The sequence below is a fragment of the Amblyraja radiata genome, chromosome 8 (genome assembly GCF_010909765.2).
Source record: "Amblyraja radiata isolate CabotCenter1 chromosome 8, sAmbRad1.1.pri, whole genome shotgun sequence".
NCBI classification, from domain to species: Eukaryota; Metazoa; Chordata; class Chondrichthyes; order Rajiformes; family Rajidae; genus Amblyraja; species Amblyraja radiata.
Genome location: NC_045963.1, coordinates 26,335,608 through 26,362,937, shown reverse-complemented (window position 1 = coordinate 26,362,937; position 27,330 = coordinate 26,335,608). Strand labels below are relative to the sequence as shown.

Sequence of the window (27,330 nt, the reverse complement as noted above, 5' to 3'; positions counted from 1 at the left end):
TTGAGAAGGGTGCCGACCCGAAACGTCACCTATCCATGTTCTCCAAATATGCTTCCTGACCTGCTAAGAGACTTCAGCACTTTGTGTGGGGTTTTTTTGCAGAATAGATTCACAGGGATATTGCCAGGACTGGAATGCTTGATTGTGTGCAGAGGTTGGATAGGCTAGGGATTTTTATTTGCCTGGAGCATTGGAGGCTGAGGGGTAATTAGCATATGCAGTTCCCTGTGAGATAAGGATGTTGGAATTGTGAAATGTGAAGCCAGAGGAGGAAATCAATGTGGGAGGGAGCAGGGGGAAAGGAAAAGAGAGAAATGGGTGCGCATCCAAGGAAGGTGGGGGGTTTGTTTGTCAGTTAGTTACCTAAAATTGGAGAAATGAGGTGGGAGCATGTGGCGTCACTGGCAATGGAGGAGGTGCAGGACAGAGAGGTCAGTATGGTCCGTCTTGGTTTGCTAGATCTCCCTGCTGCTAGCCATTTTAACTCGCCCTCCCATTCCCACACTGACCTTTCTATCCTTGGACTCCTTCATTGCTAGAATGAGGGCACACGCAAACTGGAGGAGCAGCACTTCATATTCTGCTTGGGTGTTCAACGGAATGAACATTGAATTCCCTATTTTAGGTAGCTAACCAACAAACGCTCCTTACCTGACCCCACTTGGATGCACACCTTTTTTTTCCTTTCCCCTTCCTCCTGTCCCCTTCCACATATATTCCTTCCTCTGGTGTGCATTTTGCACCTTGTCTATCCTTATACTTTTCATCTGGCATTTCATCTCTGACCTGTGCTGAACCATCTGCCAATCAAAACCCCTCCTCATCTGTATCCACTTATTGCTTGCCAGACGCTGTCCAACCCCACCTCTCTTCCAGATTCTCCCCCCCCCCCCCCCCCCCCACTACAATCAGTCTGGGGAAGGGTCCTGATCCCAAACATTACCCCTTCTTTTTCACCAGAGATGCCGCCTGATTCACTGAGTTGCTGCAGCACTTTATGTCTATTGTTGGTATAAACCAGCTTCTGCAGTTCTTTGTGTCTATATCCTGACAAGTACTTGCTCATTTAGATCAATAACATCTGATTGCACCGTTTCAGATGAGACGAGGAAAGTTATTAATCCCCCAAAGAACATCTGAAAGTAGATTATCTTGTCACATTTCTGCTTCCGTTGTGCACCCGTCTCCAATTTCTCCTCTTACGCCAGTACACCAGAAGTACATCTCTGGCTGTAAAATGGTTTGGGATGGCTCTGAAGGGGACGGAAGTGTCTGAAGAAGGGTCTTGACCCGAAACATTTCTCCAGAGATGCTGCCTGACCCGGTTCATTACTCCAACACTTTGTATCTATCTGAAGGAGGCATTATTGGTGCTATGGAAATCCATGTCCTTTGAAATAAAAAGGATCTTTTAGAAAACAAACAACAAATTTAAGTTATTAAAAATCAAGTTGTCAGGCGAAGAACATGAACTAATTTTTCTTCTCCCCACTTGTTTTAGGAAAAGCAGGATGACTTCTTTAGCCTATCAGCTGAAGCGTTTGGCGCTCCCCCAAACTGATTCAAGTCTTTTCACTCGCAAAGAAGTAGCATCATTGTTGTTTGACTGCAAGGAAGCTGCTACTATTGACAGGGAAACTTTCTTTGCCATAGGTAAGTGCTGGATACATCTACATTGCCATTCCTCAGCATGTTTATCCTGGCAGTTGTTACCACTGTCATCAAACATGGCACAGATTATAGGTAGCACTTGCCAGTTTATCACTGTACTACAAATCCACCTGCAGCCTTTCTATATCTTGATATGTAGAGTTCATTTTATTCATGTTAAACATAGAACAGTACATCACAAGAATAGGCCATAGTGATACAGCATGGCAACAGGCCCTTCAGCCCAACTTGACCACGTCATCCAACATGCCCCATCTACACGAGTCCAACCAGCCTGCTTTTAGCCAATATCCCTTGAAACCTATCCTATCCATGTACCTGTCTAATTGTTTTTTTAAAGTTTGCGACAGTACCTGCCTCATCTTGCTCCCCCCCTGAGCAGCTTGTTCCACACACCCACCACCCTTTGTGTAAAAACGAAATTACCCCTCAGGTTAGGTTCCCATTAATTTTTCCAACCTATCCATAAAACTCTGTCCTCTGGTTTTCAAATCCTCTACTTTGGGCAAAGGATTCTGTGGGCTAAGTGTTCGGCTGGCGACCGGAAGGTGGCCGGTTCGAATCCCGCTTGGAGTGCATACTGTCGTTGTGTCCTTGGGCAAGACACTTCACCCACCTTTGCTTGTGTGTGAATGTGTGTGAGTGATTGGTGGTGGTCGGAGGGGCCGTAGGCGCAGAATGGCAGCCACGCTTCCGTCAGTCTGTCCCAGGGCAGCTGTGGCTACAGAAGTAGCTTACCACCACCGAGTGTGACTGAGGAGTGAATGAATAATGCGATGTAAAGCGCCTTGAGTATTAGAAAGGCGCTATATAAATCCCATCCATCATTATTATTATTATTCCTGATTTTGTACACTTCTATAAAATCACCCCTCATCCCCCTGTGCTCTGGGAATAAAACCCTAACCTGCTCAACCTTTCCCTGTAGCTCAGTCCAAGTCCTGGCAACATCCTGGTAAATCTTCTCTGAACCCCTTCAACATCTTCCCTCTCATCTGGTGACTGGGGGGGGGGAAAAGCTCAGAAAAGACGCCATAAGAGAGAGCGGGGTATCACGGGGGAGGGGGGCAGGAGACAGTGAGGGTGGGCCTGAGGAGAAGGGGTTGGAGCTGCGGGGCATTGCGATGGCGGTGCGTTTGGGGCTCACATCGGGCACTGGACGCTCTCCTCTGCCGGGATCAGGTTTTCTGTTTGGCGACATCTCCCACGCCGGGCCGGGCCGCTTCCGGTCCCTCCGAAAATTGTATCCGGTTGGAGACTTCCGCCGGCCACCAACAGCGTCCCTCAGCTCCAGTAAAGACGCGATGGCGCAGGAAGGGGCGAACCGTCCCGGGGAGTGACAGAAGAGAATAATCCGCGCGGTGCTGACTGGCAGGAGAGGAGAACAATCTGCGCACGCGTGGTTTTTAAGGTTTTTAAACATCGCTAACTTTTACAAAACTTGGTGCACTCGCAGCACAGGAGAATGGTGTGTTAGCTGGCGAAAAATCGTAGCGCTATCACGTACCGTTTTTGCACAAATTGAAAAAACGCATAAACCGGATGAACACAAGACCAGAGTTTTAGTTATGTACTAGACCAAGTGCAGACCCGTTGGGTCTGTTTCCCCAACGGCGTTTTGCAGGGGGGGGGGGGGGAGGGGGGGCTGCGGCATCAAACTCATATTAACCAACCCCCAAACACACAGGTGGGGGGAGGGAGGGGGGATGTGAAGAGGGGAGGGAGGGGAGAGGAGGTGGAGGAAATGGGACAGATTTGGGAGGGAAAGGAGAGCGGGGTAGGGGGTGAGAGAGGGGGATGGGGAGATAGATGTGGTGGAGGGGGAGGATGGGAGGTAGGGAAGGAGGGAGGGAGGGGGAGAGGGGTGGGGAGAGAGGGGAAAGAGTGGAGAGGGAGGTGGAGAGGGGTAGGGGGAGTGATGGAAGAGGGACAGAGGGGTAGGAGGAAGGGGGTGGCGTAGAGAGGGAAGGGGGGTGGGGGAGAGAGGGATGGGTGGGAGAGGGGTTTCGGAGAGGGAAACATAGAACCATTGAAATTAAGTGCAGGAGTAGGCCATTCGGCCCTTCGAGCCTGCACCACCATTCAATATGATCGTGGCTGATCATCCAACTCAGTATCCTGTACCTGCCTTCTCTCCATACCCCCTGATCCCTTTAGCCACAAGGACCACATCTAACTCCCTCTTAAATACAGCCAATGAACAGGCCTCAACTACCTTCTGTGCCAGTGAATTCCAGAGATTCACCACTCTCTGTGTTAAAAATGTTTTTCTCATCTCGGTCCTAAAAGATTTACCCCTTATCCTTAAACTGTGACCCCTTGTTTTTGACTTCCCCAACATCTGGAACAATCTTCCTGCATCTAGCCTGTCCAACCCCTTAAGAATTTTGTAAGTTTCTATAAGATACCCCCTCAATCTTTTAAATTCTAGCATGTACAAGCCGAGTCTATCCAGTCTTTCGTCATATGAAAGTCCTGACATCCCAGGAATCAGTCTGGTGAACCTTCTCTGTACTCCCTCTATGGCAACGATGTATTTGAACATTGGGCATTGTGACATCACACGATGGAACGTTCACCAGGGGCTGGGGCTGGTGCTGCTTCTATGGGTGAGAAGCCAGTTTAGTTGTGAAATATTGGGGGGGGGGGGGGGTGGGTTAGGATTTGATTAAAAACGTGCACTTAAACACGACGACCAATGGCAAACCCGTTGGGTCTGATCCCCCAACGCAGCCGTTCCCTACCCGTAGCCCCCACTGGGGGGGGGGGGTGGGGGGCGGGCGCCTCACACACACTAACCACCCCCACACACAGAGTTGGAAAAGTGCATAAAGACCGTTCCCTACCTGTAGCCCCCAGGGGAGATTTGGTCGTCGAAGTCGGGTCCCTGCCGTCTTAAAATATCGTATCTTGAAGTCGTCGAAGTCGGGTCCGTCTCGGCAACGCGTGGGGGGGGTGGTGGGGGGGTTAGCGGTGCGGCATCACACACACGAAGCTTCGACACACACAGAGCCTTAAAAGTGTAAATGCCCGACCTCTTTTCCGTTTTTCTCTAATTTAATTAAGATGTGCAGGTGGTGTTCTTATCGAGGTTCAGGGGTGAATGACGTAAATATTTTCACACAATATGGGAACATCTCATGTTGTCTTGAAGGCTCCTCGGCCCACATCTGACTCTCTGTACTGTCACTATGGCAACGATGTCTATGAGCACTGGGCATTGTGACATCACACGATGGAACGTTCACCATTGGCTTGGGCTCCTGCATAGGCATATGTAAATGAATCCATTCCGATTGGACATATGTGAAGATTGGGCATTGTGACATCACACGATGGAACGCTCAGCAGGGGCTGGTGCTGGTGAAGGTTCTGTGGGTGTGAAGCCAGTTTAGTTTTGAAATATTGGGGGGGGGGGGGGGGTTAGGATTTGATTAAAAACGTACACTTAAACACGTCGAAATGTAATGAGGAACGGATACTTAGAAAGAAAAGAGAAATCTCTACCAAAATGGAAAAGATGTCGGCGATTCAGCGTTCCCCCTTATCCTTAAACTTTGACCCCTTGTTCTGGTCTTCCCCAACATCCGGAACAATCTTCCTGCATCTAGCCTGTCCAACCCCTTAAGAATTTTAAACGTCTCTATAAGATACCCCCTCAATCTTCTAAAATCTAGCGATTACAAGGCGAGTCTATCCAGTCTTTCTTCATATGAAAGTTCTGACATAACAGGAATCAGTCTGGTGAACCTTCTCTGTACTCCCTCTCTATGGCAACGATGTCTTTGAGCATTGGGCATTGTGACATCACACGATGGAACGTTCACCATTGGCTTGGGCTCCTGCATAGGCATATGTAAATTGATCCATTCCGATTGGACATATGTGAAGATTGGGCATTGTGACATCACACGATGGAACGTTCAGCAGGGGCTGGGGCTGGTGAAGGTTCTGTGGGTGTGAAGCCAGTTTAGTTTTGAAATATTGGGGGGGGGGGGGGAAGGATTTGATTAAAAACGTGTACTTAAACACGACGGAATGTAATGAGGAGCGGATACTTAGAAAGAAAAGTGAAATCTCTACCGAAATGGAAAAGATGTCGGCGATTCTGCGTCCAGTTTCGGAGTTGCAGGGAATCAATGGAAGAAATGTGACAGCCGGACGGAGTTCCGTTTCGGAATTTTGGGCGAGAGTTTTATATATTAACTAGACCAAGTGCAGACCCGTTGGGTCTGTTTCCCCAACGGCGTTTTGCAGGGGGGGGGGGGGGGAGGGGGGGCTGCGGCATCAAACTCATATTAACCAACCCCCAAACACACAGGTGGGTGGAGGGAGGGGGGATGTGAAGAGGGGAGGGAGGGGAGAGGAGGTGGAGGAAATGGGACAGATTTGGGAGGGAAAGGAGAGCGGGGTAGGGGGTGAGAGAGGGGGATGGGGAGATAGATGTGGTGGAGGGGGAGGATGGGGAGGTAGGGAAGGAGGGAGGGAGGGGGAGAGGGGTGGGGGAGAGAGGGGAAAGAGTGGAGAGGGAGGTGGAGAGGGGTAGGGGGAGTGATGGAAGAGGGACAGAGGGGTAGGAGGAAGGGGGTGGCGTAGAGAGGGAAGGGGGGTGGGGGAGAGAGGGATGGGTGGGAGAGGGGTTTCGGAGAGGGAAACATAGAACCATTGAAATTAAGTGCAGGAGTAGGCCATTCGGCCCTTCGAGCCTGCACCACCATTCAATATGATCGTGGCTGATCATCCAACTCAGTATCCTGTACCTGCCTTCTCTCCATACCCCCTGATCCCTTTAGCCACAAGGACCACATCTAACTCCCTCTTAAATACAGCCAATGAACAGGCCTCAACTACCTTCTGTGCCAGTGAATTCCAGAGATTCACCACTCTCTGTGTTAAAAATGTTTTTCTCATCTCGGTCCTAAAAGATTTACCCCTTATCCTTAAACTGTGACCCCTTGTTCTGGACTTCCCCAACATCTGGAACAATCTTCCTGCATCTAGCCTGTCCAACCCCTTAAGAATTTTGTAAGTTTCTATAAGATACCCCCTCAATCTTTTAAATTCTAGCATGTACAAGCCGAGTCTATCCAGTCTTTCGTCATATGAAAGTCCTGACATCCCAGGAATCAGTCTGGTGAACCTTCTCTGTACTCCCTCTATGGCAACGATGTATTTGAACATTGGGCATTGTGACATCACACGATGGAACGTTCACCAGGGGCTGGGGCTGGTGCTGCTTCTATGGGTGAGAAGCCAGTTTAGTTGTGAAATATTGGGGGGGGGGGGGTGGGTTAGGATTGATTAAAAACGTGCACTTAAACACGACGACCAATGGCAAACCCGTTGGGTCTGATCCCCCAACGCAGCCGTTCCCTACCCGTAGCCCCCACTGGGGGGGGGGGGGTGGGGGGGGGGCGCCTCACACACACTAACCACCCCCACACACAGAGTTGGAAAAGTGCATAAAGACCGTTCCCTACCTGTAGCCCCCAGGGGAGATTTGGTCGTCGAAGTCGGGTCCCTGCCGTCTTAAAATATCGTATCTTGAAGTCGTCGAAGTCGGGTCCGTCTCGGCAACGCGTGGGGGGGGTGGTGGGGGGGTTAGCGGTGCGGCATCACACACACGAAGCTTCGACACACACAGAGCCTTAAAAGTGTAAATGCCCGACCTCTTTTCCGTTTTTCTCTAATTTAATTAAGATGTGCAGGTGGTGTTCTTATCGAGGTTCAGGGGTGAATGACGTAAATATTTTCACACAATATGGGAACATCTCATGTTGTCTTGAAGGCTCCTCGGCCCACATCTGACTCTCTGTACTGTCACTATGGCAACGATGTCTATGAGCACTGGGCATTGTGACATCACACGATGGAACGTTCACCATTGGCTGGGGCTCCTGCATAGGCATATGTAAATGAATCCATTCCGATTGGACATATGTGAAGATTGGGCATTGTGACATCACACGATGGAACGTTCAGCAGGGGCTGGGGCTGGTGAAGGTTCTGTGGGTGTGAAGCCAGTTTAGTTTTGAAATATTGGGGGGGGGGGGGGGGTTAGGATTTGATTAAAAACGTACACTTAAACACGTCGAAATGTAATGAGGAACGGATACTTAGAAAGAAAAGAGAAATCTCTACCAAAATGGAAAAGATGTCGGCGATTCAGCGTTCCCCCTTATCCTTAAACTTTGACCCCTTGTTCTGGTCTTCCCCAACATCCGGAACAATCTTCCTGCATCTAGCCTGTCCAACCCCTTAAGAATTTTAAACGTCTCTATAAGATACCCCCTCAATCTTCTAAAATCTAGCGATTACAAGGCGAGTCTATCCAGTCTTTCTTCATATGAAAGTTCTGACATAACAGGAATCAGCCTGGTGAACCTTCTCTGTACTCCCTCTCTATGGCAACGATGTCTTTGAGCATTGGGCATTGTGACATCACACGATGGAACGTTCACCATGGGCTGGGGCTCCTGCATAGGCATATGTAAATGGATCCATTCCGATTGGACATATGTGAAGATTGGGCATTGTGACATCACACGATGGAACGTTCAGCAGGGGCTGGGGCTGGTGAAGGTTCTGTGGGTGTGAAGCCAGTTTAGTTTTGAAATATTGGGGGGGGGGGGGGAAGGATTTGATTAAAAACGTGTACTTAAACACGACGGAATGTAATGAGGAGCGGATACTTAGAAAGAAAAGTGAAATCTCTACCGAAATGGAAAAGATGTCGGCGATTCTGCGTCCAGTTTCGGAGTTGCAGGGAATCAATGGAAGAAATGTGACAGCCGGACGGAGTTCCGTTTCGGAATTTTGGGCGAGAGTTTTATATATTAACTAGACCAAGTGCAGACCCGTTGGGTCTGTTTCCCCAACGGCGTTTTGCAGGGGGGGGGGGGGGAGGGGGGGCTGCGGCATCAAACTCATATTAACCAACCCCCAAACACACAGGTGGGGGGAGGGAGGGGGGATGTGAAGAGGGGAGGGAGGGGAGAGGAGGTGGAGGAAATGGGACAGATTTGGGAGGGAAAGGAGAGCGGGGTAGGGGGTGAGAGAGGGGGATGGGGAGATAGATGTGGTGGAGGGGGAGGATGGGGAGGTAGGGAAGGAGGGAGGGAGGGGGAGAGGGGTGGGGGAGAGAGGGGAAAGAGTGGAGAGGGAGGTGGAGAGGGGTAGGGGGAGTGATGGAAGAGGGACAGAGGGGTAGGAGGAAGGGGGTGGCGTAGAGAGGGAAGGGGGGTGGGGGAGAGAGGGATGGGTGGGAGAGGGGTTTCGGAGAGGGAAACATAGAACCATTGAAATTAAGTGCAGGAGTAGGCCATTCGGCCCTTCGAGCCTGCACCACCATTCAATATGATCGTGGCTGATCATCCAACTCAGTATCCTGTACCTGCCTTCTCTCCATACCCCCTGATCCCTTTAGCCACAAGGACCACATCTAACTCCCTCTTAAATACAGCCAATGAACAGGCCTCAACTACCTTCTGTGCCAGTGAATTCCAGAGATTCACCACTCTCTGTGTTAAAAATGTTTTTCTCATCTCGGTCCTAAAAGATTTACCCCTTATCCTTAAACTGTGACCCCCTTGTTCTGGACTTCCCCAACATCTGGAACAATCTTCCTGCATCTAGCCTGTCCAACCCCTTAAGAATTTTGTAAGTTTCTATAAGATACCCCCTCAATCTTTTAAATTCTAGCATGTACAAGCCGAGTCTATCCAGTCTTTCGTCATATGAAAGTCCTGACATCCCAGGAATCAGTCTGGTGAACCTTCTCTGTACTCCCTCTATGGCAACGATGTATTTGAACATTGGGCATTGTGACATCACACGATGGAACGTTCACCAGGGGCTGGGGCTGGTGCTGCTTCTATGGGTGAGAAGCCAGTTTAGTTGTGAAATATTGGGGGGGGGGGGTGGGTTAGGATTTGATTAAAAACGTGCACTTAAACACGACGACCAATGGCAAACCCATTGGGTCTGATCCCCCAATGCAGCCGTTCCCTACCCGTAGCCCCCACTGGGGGGGGGGGGGTGGGGGGCGGGCGCCTCACACACACTAACCACCCCCACACACAGAGTTGGAAAAGTGCATAAAGACCGTTCCCTACCTGTAGCCCCCAGGGGAGATTTGGTCGTCGAAGTCGGGTCCCTGCCGTCTTAAAATATCGTATCTTGAAGTCGTCGAAGTCGGGTCCGTCTCGGCAACGCGTGGGGGGGGGGTGGTGGGGGGGTTAGCGGTGCGGCATCACACACACGAAGCTTCGACACACACAGAGCCTTAAAAGTGTAAATGCCCGACCTCTTTTCCGTTTTTCTCTAATTTAATTAAGATGTGCAGGTGGTGTTCTTATCGAGGTTCAGGGGTGAATGACGTAAATATTTTCACACAATATGGGAACATCTCATGTTGTCTTGAAGGCTCCTCGGCCCACATCTGACTCTCTGTACTGTCACTATGGCAACGATGTCTATGAGCACTGGGCATTGTGACATCACACGATGGAATGTTCACCATTGGCTGGGGCTCCTGCATAGGCATATGTAAATGGATCCATTCCGATTGGACATATGTGAAGATTGGGCATTGTGACATCACACGATGGAACGCTCAGCAGGGGCTGGTGCTGGTGAAGGTTCTGTGGGTGTGAAGCCAGTTTAGTTTTGAAATATTGGGGGGGGGGGGGGGTTAGGATTTGATTAAAAACGTACACTTAAACACGTCGAAATGTAATGAGGAACGGATACTTAGAAAGAAAAGAGAAATCTCTACCAAAATGGAAAAGATGTCGGCGATTCAGCGTTCCCCCTTATCCTTAAACTTTGACCCCTTGTTCTGGTCTTCCCCAACATCCGGAACAATCTTCCTGCATCTAGCCTGTCCAACCCCTTAAGAATTTTAAACGTCTCTATAAGATACCCCCTCAATCTTCTAAAATCTAGCGATTACAAGGCGAGTCTATCCAGTCTTTCTTCATATGAAAGTTCTGACATAACAGGAATCAGCCTGGTGAACCTTCTCTGTACTCCCTCTCTATGGCAACGATGTCTTTGAGCATTGGGCATTGTGACATCACACGATGGAACGTTCACCATTGGCTTGGGCTCCTGCATAGGCATATGTAAATGGATCCATTCCGATTGGACATATGTGAAGATTGGGCATTGTGACATCACACGATGGAACGTTCAGCAGGGGCTGGGGCTGGTGAAGGTTCTGTGGGTGTGAAGCCAGTTTAGTTTTGAAATATTGGGGGGGGGGGGGGAAGGATTTGATTAAAAACGTGTACTTAAACACGACGGAATGTAATGAGGAGCGGATACTTTGAAAGAAAAGTGAAATCTCTACCGAAATGGAAAAGATGTCGGCGATTCTGCGTCCAGTTTCGGAGTTGCAGGGAATCAATGGAAGAAATGTGACAGCCGGACGGAGTTCCGTTTCGGAATTTTGGGCGAGAGTTTTATATATTAATAGATAGATAGATAGATAGATAGATAGATAGTTTCTGAGGTTCGTGATGTGGAAGTATGTGGAATTAAAGGAAATCAAAGTGACAGAAGTGAAAGCATCCTGTATTAATGGCCATATCTTATTAATTAAGATGGTCATTAACACAGGATGCTTTCACTTCTGTCACTATATTAACTATTTTCCTTAATGCTATTGAGTTTAATAACCTCTTCTGTTTCCTTAAGTTATTTAAATAGTTGCCATAAGCAATTTTGTAAAGAGTGGAAAATATAGCACAAAAGTGTGACGCCTATTACTATTTTTAATTGGATTGAAATAAGTAGGAAGCTATGTCATATTGTGCCCCTGTATTTATTTAATCATTCTTTCCAACACTCTTTTCTTCAATCACAGGATGTACTGGTCTAGAGGAACTTGTAGGAATTGATCCATCTTTTGAAGAGTTCCAGTCCACACTCTTCAGCCAAGCTGCCAAAGGTCTTGAGCGTAGTGTCCAGACTAAAGAAGTGAATGCCCGGCTCGATGAGAATATAACTAGTTTTCTAATACATTTATCTCCATTCTTCATGCTCAAGCCTGCCCAGAAATGTCTTGAATGGCTTATTCACAGGTAACTTGAGTAACATTGTTCTGATTTATAATTTAGACAACCATTTTGTTTTAGAGATAGTGTAGAAACAGGCCCTCCGAGTCTGCGCTGACCAGCGATGCCCATACAGGAGCACTATCCTACGTATGAGGGACAATTTACAATTTGCAGAAGCCAATTAACCTATAAATCTGTACATCATTGGAGTGTGGGAGGAAACTGGAGCTCCCGAGAAATCTCTCGTGGTCACAAAAAGAACGTACAAACTCTGTGTTGAACCTGGGTCTCTAGCGCTGTAAGGCAGCAACTCTACCGCTGTTGAACCCGGGTCCCTAGCGCCACTGTGCCACCCCAAACAAGTGGACTAAAAGTTTGTGTCATAGAGTCTTACAGCGTGGAATTGGCCCCTATGGACCAACTTGCCCACACCGGCCAACATGTCCCATCTACACTAGTCCCATCTGCCTGTATTTGGCCCATATCCCGCTAAATCTGTCCTGTCGATGTACCTGTCCAAATGTCTCTTAAACATTGCGATAGTACCTGCCTAACCTACCTCCTCTGGCAGTTTGTTCCATACACCCACCACCCTTTGCGTGAAAAAGTTCCCTCGGGTTCCTATTAAATCTTTCTCCACTCACCTTAAATCTATGTCCTCTGGTTCTCGATTTCCCCCACTCTGGGCAAAAGACTGTGTGCGCCTACCCGATTTATTCCTCATGATTTGAACACCTCTATGAGATCACCCCTCATCCTCCTGCGCTCCAAGGAATGGAGTCCTAGCCTGGTCAACCTCTCTCTATTGTTAAAGCTCTTGGAATATCCTCGTAAATCTTCTTTGCACCCTTTCCAGCTTGAGAACATCTTTACAATAACATGGTGCCCAAAACCTAACACATTAACTTGGGTTAAGAAATGGAGACCTTTGGCCATCTCATCTCTTGATGGTGCAACCAAATCATGAAATAGCAGGAATAGGAATGTGCTATTTGGCCCTTGATAGCTTCTTTGTTTATCAAGATCATGGGCAATGTTTTACCTCAACAATCCCCATATAGAGTCATACAGGAGCAAACACTTCAACCCACCACATCTGCACTGACAACCTACCAAGCATTCATTTACTTTCTTCCTCCATGTTTTATTCACGCCTCATTCTCCTCAGCTGTCCTCAAATTTTACTTGTCACCCATAGATTAAGGGCAAGTTACAATGGTCAATGTCCCCACCTAGCTGCAAGACTTTGGGATGTGGCCAAAACCAATCTCCCAGAGGAATCTCACACGGTGACAACGAGAACATGCAAACTCCATGCAGACAGCTTCCAAGGGCCACACTGAATCTGGGTGTCTGGAACTGTGTGGAGCTGGCTTTCCTTAGTTGTGCCGCTGTGCCATGCAAAGCTGCTAAGCCCTCTCAGGTAGGGACTTCCAAAAAGCACCAATCTGCATTTGTCCTAAGTTACCTTTTTTTCTGAAACCATGATTCATGGTCTCATCATTCAGGAGAAACGTGCTCCCAGCATTCAGCCTATCCAGCTCTAGGAAGTTTGTAAGTTTTAATGAGACCCCTTTGTATTCTTCTAAACTAGAGTTTATAGGCCTAGTCTACCCATGCTTTCCTTAATAATAATAATAATACATTTTATTTGTGGGCGCCTTTCAAAAGTCTCAAGGACACCTTACAGAGATTAACAAGAATAATAAAACATATAATCGGAATAAAATAAGTAATAAAGACATCACCAAAACGCAAATTAAAAACAGAATTCAATCCAAAGACAAAAAATCAAAAACACAATGTGAAGAGAGAGCAGCGGCAGCTAAAGCGCGCCAGCGACCACTCTCCCTTCCGACAGCCATCTTGGACACAGACTAACATGTTTACTTACACACAAAACAGCAAACTGCCATATCTAGAACCATTTGCTGCAATAACTCTATGCCAAGTGTATGCATGTTTTGGTAAGGAGAACAAAGCTCTGCATAATGCACGAGAAGCAACATACTCAAAGTTTACATGGTATTTCTACATAAAAATCACTCCATACATTAACACTATCCTACACACCAGGCACAATTATACTGAAGCCAATTAACCTACAAACCCAGAGAGAACCCACGCATCACAGGGAGAACTCCGTGCCGACGGCAACCGCAATCAGGATAGAACCCAGGTCTCTGGTGCTGTAAACAGCAACTCTACCGCTGCACTACTGTTCATCCCTATCTTTATATTATCTTTATGTTTGAAAAGTGTAAAAGCTCACTGTACTGCAGAGTGTCAGTGGAGAGAGAGATATCTCCAGAAGTTCTGCTCATGTTATAGATACATACAACACAGAAACTGGCCAGTCTGATCAGTTTGAAGAAGGGTCTCGGCCCGAAACGTCACCCATTCCTTCAGAGATACTAAAGGACTCCAGAGATACTACCTCACCCGCTGAGTTACTCCAGCATTTTGTGTCTACCTTCGATTTAAGCCAGCATCTGCAGTTCTTTTTTACACACAAACTGGCCCTTCAACCCAATTTGCCCATGTCGACCGAAATGCGCCATCTATGCTTGTCCCACCTGCCTGTGTTTGGCTCATGTCCCTCTAAACCTTTTCTATCCATGTGCCTATCCAAATGTCTTTTCAATGTTGAATAAAGGCCTTTTTACATCTACCAATTTCAATCTCCAGAGGCTTAGTCACCATCACAACAGTGTGCATCTATTTTTCCAGGTTTCATATCCATCTGTATAACCAGGACAGTTTGATTGGCTGCATTCTTCCCTTTCATGAGACCAAAGTGTTTGTGAGGACCATTCAACTTCTTAAACTCAACGACCCAACTCATCGATGGAACTGGCTACGTTGCATACAGGTAGATAATGTTCAAACAGTTAATCAAAGCTAGGGTTTGCAAATCTTTGGTCTAATGAATCATACTTGTAAAATCTGTACCATTTTGCCGACGCAAAAGGAGCTGTTGGTGGACCTCATCAGTTTAGGCAGCATCTGTGTTTTAGTTTAGTACAGCGCGGAAACAGACCCTTCAGCCCGAAGAGTGGAGATAGTAACCAAGATTGGAGGTGATGAGTGGAGAAGACGAAAGGGTGCAAAGGGTGGAATTTGACAAAGATGAGTGAAATACAGAACCAGAGGGAGGGATGGTGGGTAGAAGGGAGAGCGGGAAGAAAAATGGGTCACCGGGAACAAGTAGAGGTAGTTGCAGATTGAGGAAGAGAAAGAGTCTATGTGACAGGAGTGTTGGAGGGGGGGGGGGGGGGGGTGAGGAAGGAAAGTTGTCTGTCGAGGGGATGGGGGGAAACTGGCATGATGAGGAGGGAGGGGTGGGGTGACCCAAAAATGAAGAATTCAGTGTTTGTGCCATTGTGTTGTAGGTTACCATTTTGTTGGTGGCCTGGCTCTGACAGTGGAAGAGACTGAGGATGGACAAGTTGTTATGGGAAGGGGAATTTAAATGGCTAGAAATCAGGGAACTCCTCCGTGAACAGAGCACATGAGTTTGGCCATGCAGACGCCTGGTCCACGCTTGGTCTCAGTGATGTAGAGGAGGCTACATCGAGATCACCTATGCTGCAGTTGATAAGTTTGGAGGATGTGCATGTCTCAGCTGGAAGGAGTTTCGGTTGGGTTGAATGGGTTTGAGGGAGGTGGCCTGGGGACAGTTGTTACACTTCCTGCGTTTGCTGGGGAAGGTAACGGGCAAGAGAGAGGGGTGTGCGTATCAACATGTCATGGTGAGAGTGGTCTCTGCAGAAAGCAAAGTGAGGGGGAGGGGAAGATGTGACTGGTGGTGGGATTGCGTCAGGGAATGATATGGATGTGGAGGCCAGTGTTGTGAAAGCTCTGTGCCTGTGCTGTGGGGAGGGGAGAGCAAAACGGAAACTGAGGAGGTCTCCACCCGAAGCCAAACCTGTTGATCTTCTGGGATGTGGGAGGAATCCGGAGCACACAGAAAAACCCATGTGGTCACAGGGTACAAACTCTATACAGACAGCACCGTAGTCAGGATCGAACCCAGGTCTCTGGTGCTGTAAAGTAGCAGCTCTACCGCTACGCTACTGCACCACACGCTGTGCTGCCCTTGGGCTGCGTGGAGTTTGCACGTTCTCTCTGTGACCCTGTAGCTCCGGTTTCCTCCCATATGCCAAAGATGTGTGGGTCTGTAGGTTAATTGCCCCTACTGTGTCGGGAGTGGATGCAGACAACAGTTTGATAACAGAACTAGTGTGAACAGGTGATCGCTGGTTGGCGTGGGCTGCAGGGCCTGCTTCCATGCATGCTGTATCTTTCAATCTATTAATAAAATGTTGCATATCTCATTGTTCTACAGAAACCTGGTGTCCCATTGGCAAGAAGCACTTTAATCACGCATTGTTACAAAGATCTGGACTTTATGGATTTTATCTGTAATCTGGTAACCAAGACAGTCAAGGTTTGTATGTGCTAAACAAATTCAAATTTTCATCTTTTTTGCTCCTGAAATTTACTTTGAATATTATTCTCCATAATAACTTTTCATGCAAACATAGTGAGTGATGGCAAAAGTACCATCAAATATAAAACAAATAACTCTTACTATTCTGCATGGCTTGCACCTGAATTGTAGAGATCGAGTGTTTTGGTGGAGGTTGGGTAAGTGAAGAGATCAAGAAATCTTTGTTGCTGTGTTTAAGAAGGAACTGCAGATGCTGGAAAATCGAAGGTACACAAAAATGCTGGAGAAACTCAGTGGTTGCAGCAGCATCTATGGAGCGAAGGAAATAGGCAACGTTTCGGCCCGAAACATTGCCTATTTCCTTCGCTCCATAGATGCTGCTGCACCCGCTGAGTTTCTCCAGCATTTTTGTGAATCTTTGTTGCTGGTCTTGATGTCTCATAGAAGGGAAGAGAATAAGTCCCTATGATTGCCTTTGCTGCCTGTATTTGCTGCTGGTATTTGGATATTGAGAACAGCGGGCACAGACCAGACTGGTGTGTGATGTCCTTCACCAATAACGAGTCTGGCTGTTCTCTGTCTGGTCTTCCAAATGAAGAACAGCAGAAGTTTAAGGACTAGAGCCATGGAGAAAAATTACGCATTTTGGATGTTAAATCACAAATCTAATTTCAAGTAATCTTAACAATGATTTATTTTGTCTTTTTCTCCAGGCACACGCTGATTATCCCAACAGTGTAGCGCAGTTGAGAGTTCTGTTTTCTTTTTATGCATCCACGATTGTTGCAGCATTGAGTGCAGTGGATAAAGTAACTGACCCCATTGTCGCCAAGTTGCTGCCATATATCCAGAAGGTAACGTATTTTGCATGTGGATGAAGTTAATGTAAGTGAGAGACATTGGTTTCCATCTGACGAGTTGGAAGGAATGCAGGGAAGATTAACAAGGATAATGCCAAGTTTTGAGGTCCTGAGGTGGAGGGAGAGGTTGAGTAGGCGAGGACTGTATTCCTTGGAGCACAGGAGGCTGAGGGGAGATCTTACAGAGGTGTATAAGATCACGTGGAGAAGATATAGGGTATATGAACAGAGTCTTTAACCCAGAGTAGGGGGGGGGGATCAAGAACCAGGGGCCAAGGGTTTAAGATGAGGGGAAATATTTGTTAGGAACCTGAGGGACAGAGGGTGGTGGATTCATGGAACAATCTGCCAGAGGAGGTAGTTGAGGCAGGTATTATAACAACATCTAAAAGACAGGTACAGGTGCACAACCTTTTATCCGAAAGCCTTGGGACCAGACACTTTTCGTAATTTGGAATTTTTCGGCGTTCGGAATGGAAGATTTTTAGCGTAGATTTTAACGGCTGGCTCAGTGGTAGAGTGCTCGGCTCATATCCGCGAGTTTGCGCTTCGATCCCGGCAGTTACTCGATCACGAGTTTGAGTCTTCTGTGTAGTTTTTTCTTGCAGAATAGGAGAGAATAGGGAGGGTTAGGCTGGGATCATTCTCTGCGAGATGATCTTAGTGCGGGAGACGTGTAGGAGAGGTGTACTGACTGTGTGGGCAGAACTTTGGAAGTGATTGCCCACCATTCTCAAAAGCCGCTGTGTCTCCCTGTCCCTCCAACTCCAGAGGAATCCGCTCCCCGATGGGCCGCTACGGCGACAAGTTGCAGCCCGAACTGCGCCACCCCAAGAACAAGACGTACCTTGCACACCATCAGCTTCTGCCCCTACAGGGAGCGTGTTCCTCTGGAGTTGGAACGGGGCGGGGCTGCTGCTGGCTGTGGGTCTCTGGGATCTCCGTGCTTGCAGTGGGCCTGGGGGTCGGTATCCCGTTGGTCCTGACGTCTCCGGTGACTGGCACTGACCTGCTGGCATCGCCGACGTGAAGACAGTGCAAAGCCCCCGCGCCGGTGCAATGGGCGGGGAGCTGGAGAGGGGAGGGAAGGGGTCACACACATGGCCAGGAAACAGAGGGGTGTAGGTGGGGTGAAACTGAAGGGAGCGACAATCTGCTGCTGCCTGCCCGCTGAGTTAAAAAGTTCCCACGCAAGACTCATGATACACTGTATTGTGAGTCTACCGTGGGAACTTTTTAACTCAGCGGGCAGGCAGCAGCAGATTGTCAATTATTAACCCTCCCGCGCAATATACCCTCACCTTCTCTTTTATGAATGGGGATTTAGTTCCCCTTTCTTCGAGGACCGACCGGAGGTTCCGCTGTCACCTCTGCGGGCTGCCCTCGGTGAACGTCTTCAAGGACCATTTTTCAAGGACCGAAAAAATGTCCGCTATTCGGAGCTTTTCGTTATTTGGAACTTCGGATAAAAGGTTGTGCACCTGTACAAAGTTTAGAGGGATATGGACCAAACGCTGGCAGGTGGGACTGGTGTAGATGGAACATCTCGGTTATCATGGGCAAGTTAGATTAGATTAGATTAGATTATTTAATGACCACACAGTCAAGCTGGTGGAATTCAGGTTCAGTACAGGATGTTACAAGGTAGGCTGATTCCCGTCAAACATAACATAAAACACAACATCATACAATATACAGTACATGCATGGGGAGGATATGTGCTGTTATCATAGTGTGTTCAGAATTCGGATTGCGTGTGGGTAAAAACTGTTTTTAAATCGAGATGTCTTGGCGGACAGTGAGCTGTAGCGCCTTCCTGATGGCAGCAGGTGGAAGATGTGGTGAGCTGGGTGGGAGGGATCAGAGATGATTTTCTTCACCCTTGACACAGACCGTTTGTGATGGAGTGATTCTATTGATGGAAGGGGAGTGCTGATGATTTTGGATGCTTTGTTAACTATGCGTTGTAATTTATTACGGGAGTGAGTGTCTAAACTGCTGAACCAGACTGTAATTGATGAAGTGAGCATGCTTTGGATGATGGCTGTGTAGAATTTGATTAGGAGGTGTTTCCTTACTCTAAACTTCTTGAGCTGGCGGAGGAAGAAGAGTCTCTGGTTGGCTTTTTTGTAGATGTGATTTGAATTGATTTTCCATTTGAGGTTATTGCTTATGTGAGTGCCTAGAAATTTGTATGAGTCAGTGGTGGATATGGGTTCGCCTGAGATGAGTAGGGGGGTCTTAGGTTGTGCCTTACGTCTGAAATCAATGATGAGTTCGTGTGTTTTTGATGTGTTGAGTGCCTGTTTCCGTGCTGTATGACACTAACGTGAAATGTTTAAGAATTTAGATTGCTTACTACTTAATCTTGCCCATATCTTTGTATTGAAGAAGTTCACAAATATAGTGTTAATTCAACAAAATGTGGATAGGACAATTACATGGATAGGTTGATAGCTGTTGTTCCTTAGATCACCCAATAATTGAGGTCAGGTATATGAGATAACAGTCCATGTCTCATTGTATACTCTGGTTGTTCACTTATAATTTTTGGTGCCCAGCACTGCCACCTTGGCTCAGCCTTGTTTGATGTACGTTGGGCAATGTGCTTTTCTTCTCATTTTGTAGGGACTGAAATCCTCATTGGCGGATTATCGAGCAGCTACCTACATGATAATCTCTCAACTTGCTGTGAAAGTTATTTTAGAGTCTTCTCTGGTAAACACTTTGGCTCAGCAACTCAGCAGAGCGCTTGTGAAGATCCCAATTCTGATACGAGAGGGCTTAAGTTGCCTGATTATTTTACTGCAGCATCAAAAGACTGAACATATTAGTCAGAAGTAAGTGATTTGTTGCTTTCATTTCAATATGAAATGCTTAGCAATGTTCTGTTATTTTAATTTATTGTGCTAGTGGTGTATGATTCCGCAGAATAACAATTTTCAAATACTATTATTTGAGCAAAAAATATATTTTAGAGCAGTGCATATTGCAATACTTCCTGAGGTGTGCTCAGAACACATACATTTTCAGACTATTGTTAACGATGTGCAACATTAGTAACTGAAATAAACTTTTTGTGAAACAGCTAGATTATTATTGACATCTTTTTGAGAAAATATCAATCAGAATGTTACATTTCTCAATAAGCTGGTTACTGCTGCATTAAAAAAAATGTCTGAACATTCATTGCTTTCTTTGCTCAACTTCAGACTCTATCCTCATAACTTGCCATTTATCCAGTTCCTCATGTACAATAATTTTCTATATAACCTTTAAGTTTACTGCAGCATATTTGGGTAACTGATGGTGAAGTAATCTACCCACTTTTACTTGGTCACTTGCGTGCTCTATTTGCTGCTTGGTCCACTTGCCCAACTACCATATTTTTCTTGTCTTTTCACTAAAGTGAGTTTTGTTTGGGTGAGTGAGACACGCATGATAAGAATTTTAGATGCTCCATTGGCTTATCTTGATGGTCTTTATTTTGCAGGACCTTTGATAACCTCTGTAACGTCCCTGGCCTTATCGCAAATCTTCAAGAGATTGATGCTCGGTATAAAGTTTGTCCTCTGCTCCAACATCTTCTCCCTAATTTGATCCGTTCCATTAGCATGGGTATGTAAATACACTCATTCTTGGTTGCATGCACATGTAGACATAATAAAATCATATAGACATCACATTCATTTGATATATTCATGTGATATATTGGTTATTACTGGAATTAGTGGTTGGGTTTAGTTTATTATTATTGTGTGAACTGAGGTACATGTAAATCTTTAGTTGCATATGATCCAGGCAGAAAAAAGACTATGCATTAATACAATCAAACCGCCCGCAGTGCACAGATAAAGGATAATGAGTGCGATATTCAGTGCAAGATATAACATTGGAGTCTGATTAATGATAGATAGAAGGTCTCTGGTGAGGTAGATGCAAAGTCATAAGGAATCGGAGTACTATTAGGCCATTCGGCCCATTAAGTCTACTCTGCCATTCAATCATCGCTGATCTATCTCTCCCTCCTAACCCCATTTTCTTGCCTTCTCTCCATAACTTCTGACATCTGTACTGATCAAGAATCTATCTATACCATAAAATTATCCACTGGACCTCTACAGCCTTCTGTGGCAAAGAATTCCACAGATTCACCACTCTCTGACTAAAGAAATTTCCCCTCATCTCCTTCCTGAACTTCTCTTCTTTCGTGTGGCGTGCATAGCCTAAAGTTGTAGGACCTTGTTCTATTTGATCTTCTGTTTGTGCACGTGGAGTTGATTGCATTAGTCGAAACAGGGCGGACCACGTGAAGGTTGGAATCTTCCACCCCATCCTTCCTAAACGAATATCCTTTAATTCTGAGGCTATGACTTCTTGACTCTCCCACTAATGGAAACATCCTCTCCACATTCACTCTATCCAGGACTTTCACTATTCTGCATGTTTCAATGAGCCCCCCCCCCCCCCCATTCTTCTAAACTCCAGCGAGTACAGGCCCAGTGCCAACAGGACTGCATTCCAGCTGATGAGAGTTGCCTGATAACAGCTGGGAAGAAACTTCCTAAATCTGGGGGTATGCATTTTCAAAACTACTGTACCTCTTGCCTGATGGGGGAGGGATGAAGAGAAGAGGGAGTGACTGAGGTGAGACTGGTCCTTGATTATGCTGGCGGGCTTGCCGAGGCAGTATGAAGTGTAGATGGACTCAATACAGCGTTAAGTGTAGATGGAGGCAAGTTTGCGATGGTCTGAACTACGTCCACAACTCCGACCAGGACTGTTAATCTGAAACCTTGACTTTGAATGCCACCACAGTAGTGGGATAATTTAAGTTGATGCAGTTCCACCTTTATTTATTTCTGTTACGGCAACTGTAAAATGGTCATTGTTAACATCATTAAAAAGTACCTGTGTCACTTGGAAGGAAATCCTTCAATTGTCTGAAATTTGCCTGCAGGCCCTCAACCCCTTCTCTATTTAGGTCATTGATACCAGTGTGGGCCACAACCTCCAGACGATCATCCTCTCTTTTCCATCTTCCTCCCGAATATTCTTCAGTGTCTTGTAGATTTCCTTTGACCTGGCCCCAGGGAGGCAACGCGCCGAATTAGAATTGCATCTGCACATACCTGCTCCCATAACTATATAATACCCAATAACCAATGCTCTCTTAATATAGAAACATAGAAAATAGGTGCAGGAGTAGGCCATTCTGCCCTTCGAGCCTGCACCGCCATTCAAAATGATCATGGCTGATCATCCAACTCAGTATCCTGTACCTGCCTTCTCTCCATACCCCCTGATCCCTTTAGCCACAAGGGCCACATCTAACTCCCTCTTAAATATAGCCAATGAACTGGCCTCAACTACCTTCTGTGGCAGAGAATTCCAGAGATTCACCACTCTCTGTGTGGAAAATGTTTTTTCTCATCTCAGTCCTAAAAGATTTCCCCCTTATCCTTAAACTGTGACCCCTTGTTCTGGACTTCCCCAACATCGGGAACAATCTTCCTGCATCTAGCCTGTCCAACCCCTTAAGAATTTTGTAACTTTCTATAAGATCCCCCCTCAAACTTCTAAATTCTAGCGAGTACAAGCCGAGTCTATCCAGTCTTTCTTAGTATGAAAGTCCTGACATCCCAGGAATTAGCCTGGTGAACCTTCTCTGTACTCCCTCTACGGCAAGAATGTCTTTCCTCAGATGAGGAGACCAAAACTGTACGCAATACTCCAGGTGTGGTCTCACCAAGACCCTGTACAACTGCAGTAGAACCTCCCTGCTCCTATACTCAAATCCTTTTGCTATGAATGCTAACATACCATTCGCTTTCTTCACTGCCTGCTGCACCTGCATGCCTACTTTCAATGACTGGTGTACCATGACACCCAGGTCTCGTTGCATCTCCCCTTTTTCCAATCGGCCACCATTCAGATAATAGTCTACTTTCCTGTTTTTGCCACCAGTGGATAACCTCACATTTATCCACATTATACTGCATCTGCCATGCATTTGCCCACTCACCCAGCCTATCCAAGTCACCTTGCAGCCTCCTAGCATCGTCCTCACAGCTAACACTGCCCCCCAGCTTCGTGTCATCCGCAAACTTGGAGATGTTGCATTCAATTCCCTCGTCCAAATCATTAATATATATTGTAAATAGCTGGGGTCCCAGCACTGAGCATTGCGGTACCCCACTAGTCACTGCCTGCCATTCTGAAAAGGACCCGTTTACTCTAACTCTTTGCTTTCTGTCTGCCAGCCAGTTCTCTATCCACATCAATACTGAACCCACAATACCGTGTGGTTTAAGTTTGTATACTAATCTCTTATGTGGGACCTTGTCGAAAGCCTTCTGAAAGTCCAGATATAACACATCCACTGGTTCTCCCTTATCCACTCTACTAGAAGACCTTTCCTCTTCCCCTGTTTACACCTAGTACATCCATGGTCCATGGGGTTATTCCCACCTAATAGATGCGAGTTGGCTGACTTCAATTAACCATTTCTAACTGGGTGCCAAGCTGGCCGCTCATGTTGTACTTTTGCTGCATGCTTGCCATCGCAAATAAGCCTTAATGGTTAAGAAAATCTTAATGCTTGAATTAAACAAAGCAAACATTTGAGAATTGGAAGAGTAAAAGACTGTGGACAGCACGGTGGTGCAACAGTATGGTTACTGCCTTACTGCGCCAGAGACCCGGGTTCGATCCTGACTACGGGTGCTGTCTGCACGGAGTTTGTATGTTTTCCCTGTGACCATGAGGGTTTCCTACAGGTACTCTGGTTTCCTCCCACATTCCAAAGATGTGTAGGTTGTAGGTTAATTGGCTTCTATAAAATGTTCCAACTGTAGGATTAACTAGTGTATGGGTGATTGCTGGTCAGTGCGGATGCAGTGGGCCAAAGGGCCTGTTTCCACACTGTATTTCTAAAGTAAACTAAGCTAAACATGACGTAATGAAGCTTTTCGTCAGTTTTACAATAAAATGCCAGGACCAACATATGAACGTTCTATCCTCTGCTGCCAACATCTTCTCTGCTGCCAACATCTAGCTGTAATAATTAACCTGTGAACTCACCACAATTCAATATAAATAATGTCACTTGAAGCTTGAAACTACTAATAACTGAATGTCAGACTCGCTTACTAAAAAATCTTTCTTGCTGGCATGAATTTGATTAAATTATTTTGTTTTCTTTGTTGATACAGCCGAAAGGGAGGAGGACCAAGGTCCTGGTTCCCAAACACATCTCCAACTGTTGGAAGCGATACTTCAGAATATTACCCTGGAGAACAACTTGGATCAAACTGTAGCCAAGTAAATATTAATAACATTTTGATTGCTTATATTTTTGCAATGAAATTCCTTGCAATTGACTTGGCTACTTATTTGTTAATCTGATTTTTTTTTTCTCTCAGATTTTTTTGTTCTCTTCTAAGATATGATTCCCCACTTAATATTTGTAGGAAAGCAGTTGTAGTGTATTTCATTGGAAAAAATAAGTTGAACATGTACATTTCCTCAAATCAAACCGACATCATTTGATGGTCTCGACCCGAAACGTCGCCCCTTCCTTCTCTCCAGAGATGCTGCCTCTCCGGCTGAGATACTCCAGCTTTTTGTGTCTTATCTTCGATTTAAACCAGCATCTGCAGTTCCTTCTTGCACATCATTTGATTGCCTGCTCATGCATGATGTGGCAAAACATCACTGCTTTTAGATACTGGCTTTTCCCACAAAAATCTAAACCTTCATATCCCAAAGTGCTTGAATCACTCAGTGAGACAGGCAGCATCTTTGGGGAGAAGGAATGGGTTACGTTTCGGGTCAAGGCCTTTCTTCAGACTAAGAGTCAGGGGAGAGGGCGTCTGGAGATATGGAAGGGTAAGGTGTGAAAATGACAGATCAAAGCAGTGATATTAAGGAAATATAAAATGGTTCATTGTTAGCTGCGGAAGGTGACAAGGAGGCATACAATCAGTAAAATTAATAAGAAGGACAGTGAAACTAGACGGACAACTAGGATGGGAGAAGTACAGAGGGAAAGCAAGGGTTACTTGAAGTTGGAGAAATCAATATACCGCTGGGTTGTAAGCTGCCCATGCGAAATATGAGGTGCTGTTCCTTCAATTTGCATTGGGCCTCACTCTGACAGTGCAGGAGGCCCAGGACAGAAAGGTCAGTATGGGAATGGGAGGGTGAGTTAAATGGTTGTACAGATATGCCAAGTAGTACGGATTTTCCGTATTTTGTACGGATATGCGATAAGAATCCTGATGTACGATTTTTATGTTGTTAAATACGGAGTTCAGTTCAGTCTGAAGAAGGGTCTTAACCAGAAACGTCACCATTCCTTCTCTCCAGAGTCGCTGCCTGACCCGCTCCAGGTTTAAACAGAGCGTTGTCAGTTTAATGTGTGGGAATTTAAACAAAGAGCTGTCGGCTGGAGCGCTGTGGGATCTAAATAAAGAGGTACTGGCTGGAACGCTATGGGCTTTAAACACAGCGCTACAGGCTTTACACATAGCGGTATGGCCACAGTGCTATGGGTCACAGACTGTTCAGGAACATTTTTGTATAACAATGAGTCTTTGGAATTCTCTTGAGCCTTTGATTATTTTTCAGGCAGAGGTAGAATTCTGGATAAGCCTAGTGGTGAAAGGTTACCAGTGGGATTGCAGCTACATTGGGATTGGCCTTGATTTTACAGAATGGTGGGTGGGCTCAAGGGGGAGAGAGAGTGGTGGAGAGAGGTAGAGGATGGAGAGTGGAGGGAGAAGGAGGGAGGGCGAAGGAAAGAAAATTATGCATTCTTGTTTGCAGAAGGGTTTCGACCCGAAACGTTGCCTATTTTCTTCGCTCCATAGATGCTGCTTCAACCGCTGAGTTTCTCCAGCATTTTTGTCTACCGATGCATTCTTTTATGCATTTTGGGTATGACCGCACATAACATTTTTTTTTTAAATCAGCAAAATGGCACTGCGTTAAAATACTAATTTCCTCAGCAAAATAGTGATTTTCAGGTACTAGAATACTGAGATGCTCTGACAAAACTTGGCAGCTCTGGTTATATCAACTGAGAGATTGCGTAGGCTTAGGCGGACTGAAAGGGGCTGAACACTTTAACTCCCAGTCCCATTCGGGTCGAGAGTCGAAACATCACCCATTCCCTCTCTCCAGATGCTGCCTATCTCGCTGAGGTACTCCAGCATTTTATGTTGATCTTCAGTGTAAACTGGCATCTCCAGGTCCTTTCTACACATATCCTAGTATCACTTTACCCTTTTGTCATCTCTTACGCTCACTTATCCGATCACATATTTCTGATTGTTACTCATTCCCCACATTAAATAAAATTTTAAAAATCCTTTATTAAACATAGAATGAAAATGATGCTGGCTTAATGCCTGATAATAATGCTTATGTTCTGAACCGTGCACAATTAAAACTAAATATTCTTAATTGTAAGTATTAAACAGATTTCCCAGTGAAACTAATTTAAAACAATGAAATAAATAACAATTATTATAATTATGCATTGTATAAATTTAAACCAAATATTGCAAACTAAGTATTAAGGAGAAATATTTTACAATGAATACTTCGTGAATTTTGTTTTGTGTTAGGGGAGATTAGCTGGTTCAGAATAAAACTAACACTCAAATCTTGTGTTAACAAGTGATAGATTATCTGCATCAAATTCTTTGGAGTAGATTTGCCATGTGATAAATGTGCTGAATAATGTGTTATTGCAACTGTTAAACACACATATCATCCGCAAGGACCTGTAGCCAGCAATCTTTGGTAAGGTTTTATATAGATAAATATCTAGCTGTAGTTCTGCAGAGTTTTATTGCTATGGTTCATTTATCTTTGTTGTTGATTCAGCTCATGCAACATCTGAATTGTTTTCCAGCCTGCTTCTTGAGGAGTATATTTCTCATTCGACGCAGGATATTGATCCTGACAGTCTTTCTGCATTAAATCAGAAAACTATGCCCTTGGTCAGACTTCTGGAAACAAGGTAAACTCAGCTTGCAATCCAACTATATGTGCAGGCACTCAAAAGACAAGTATGTGTGGCACCTTTGCAAGCTAAAGGCACTTGTGTGTTGTAAAGTCATGGATGTATCTGCCTTTAAAGAATCCAAGCTTTGACTGCAAAATGATGGCACAGTTTGTTTTTGGAGAAAAGGCTGCAATGCATGTCCACTCTCAGCTGCATTGCTTCACAAATATGCTGCCATACTTCACCCATTTGTTAGCAGAGAAAAGATTA

At 45.9% G+C, this 27,330-nt stretch overlaps 1 protein-coding gene across 3 annotated transcripts in view; it reads left to right on the top strand.

Annotated features, from left to right (window-relative positions):
• heatr1 (HEAT repeat containing 1) overlaps positions 1-27,330 on the top strand; it is a 95,281-nt gene that overhangs the window by 12,276 nt on the left and 55,675 nt on the right. For all 3 annotated transcript variants that reach the window (XM_033025455.1, XM_033025457.1, XM_033025456.1), the window contains exons 2-10: positions 1,502-1,653; positions 11,540-11,756; positions 14,463-14,604; positions 16,081-16,182; positions 16,899-17,039; positions 19,674-19,885; positions 20,539-20,663; positions 24,260-24,368; positions 26,968-27,075. In XM_033025455.1, the coding sequence (XP_032881346.1) occupies positions 1,512-1,653; positions 11,540-11,756; positions 14,463-14,604; positions 16,081-16,182; positions 16,899-17,039; positions 19,674-19,885; positions 20,539-20,663; positions 24,260-24,368; positions 26,968-27,075 (1,298 nt within the window). In that variant the 5' untranslated portion in view covers positions 1,502-1,511. The remainder of the gene's footprint in view (positions 1-1,501; positions 1,654-11,539; positions 11,757-14,462; positions 14,605-16,080; positions 16,183-16,898; positions 17,040-19,673; positions 19,886-20,538; positions 20,664-24,259; positions 24,369-26,967; positions 27,076-27,330) is intronic.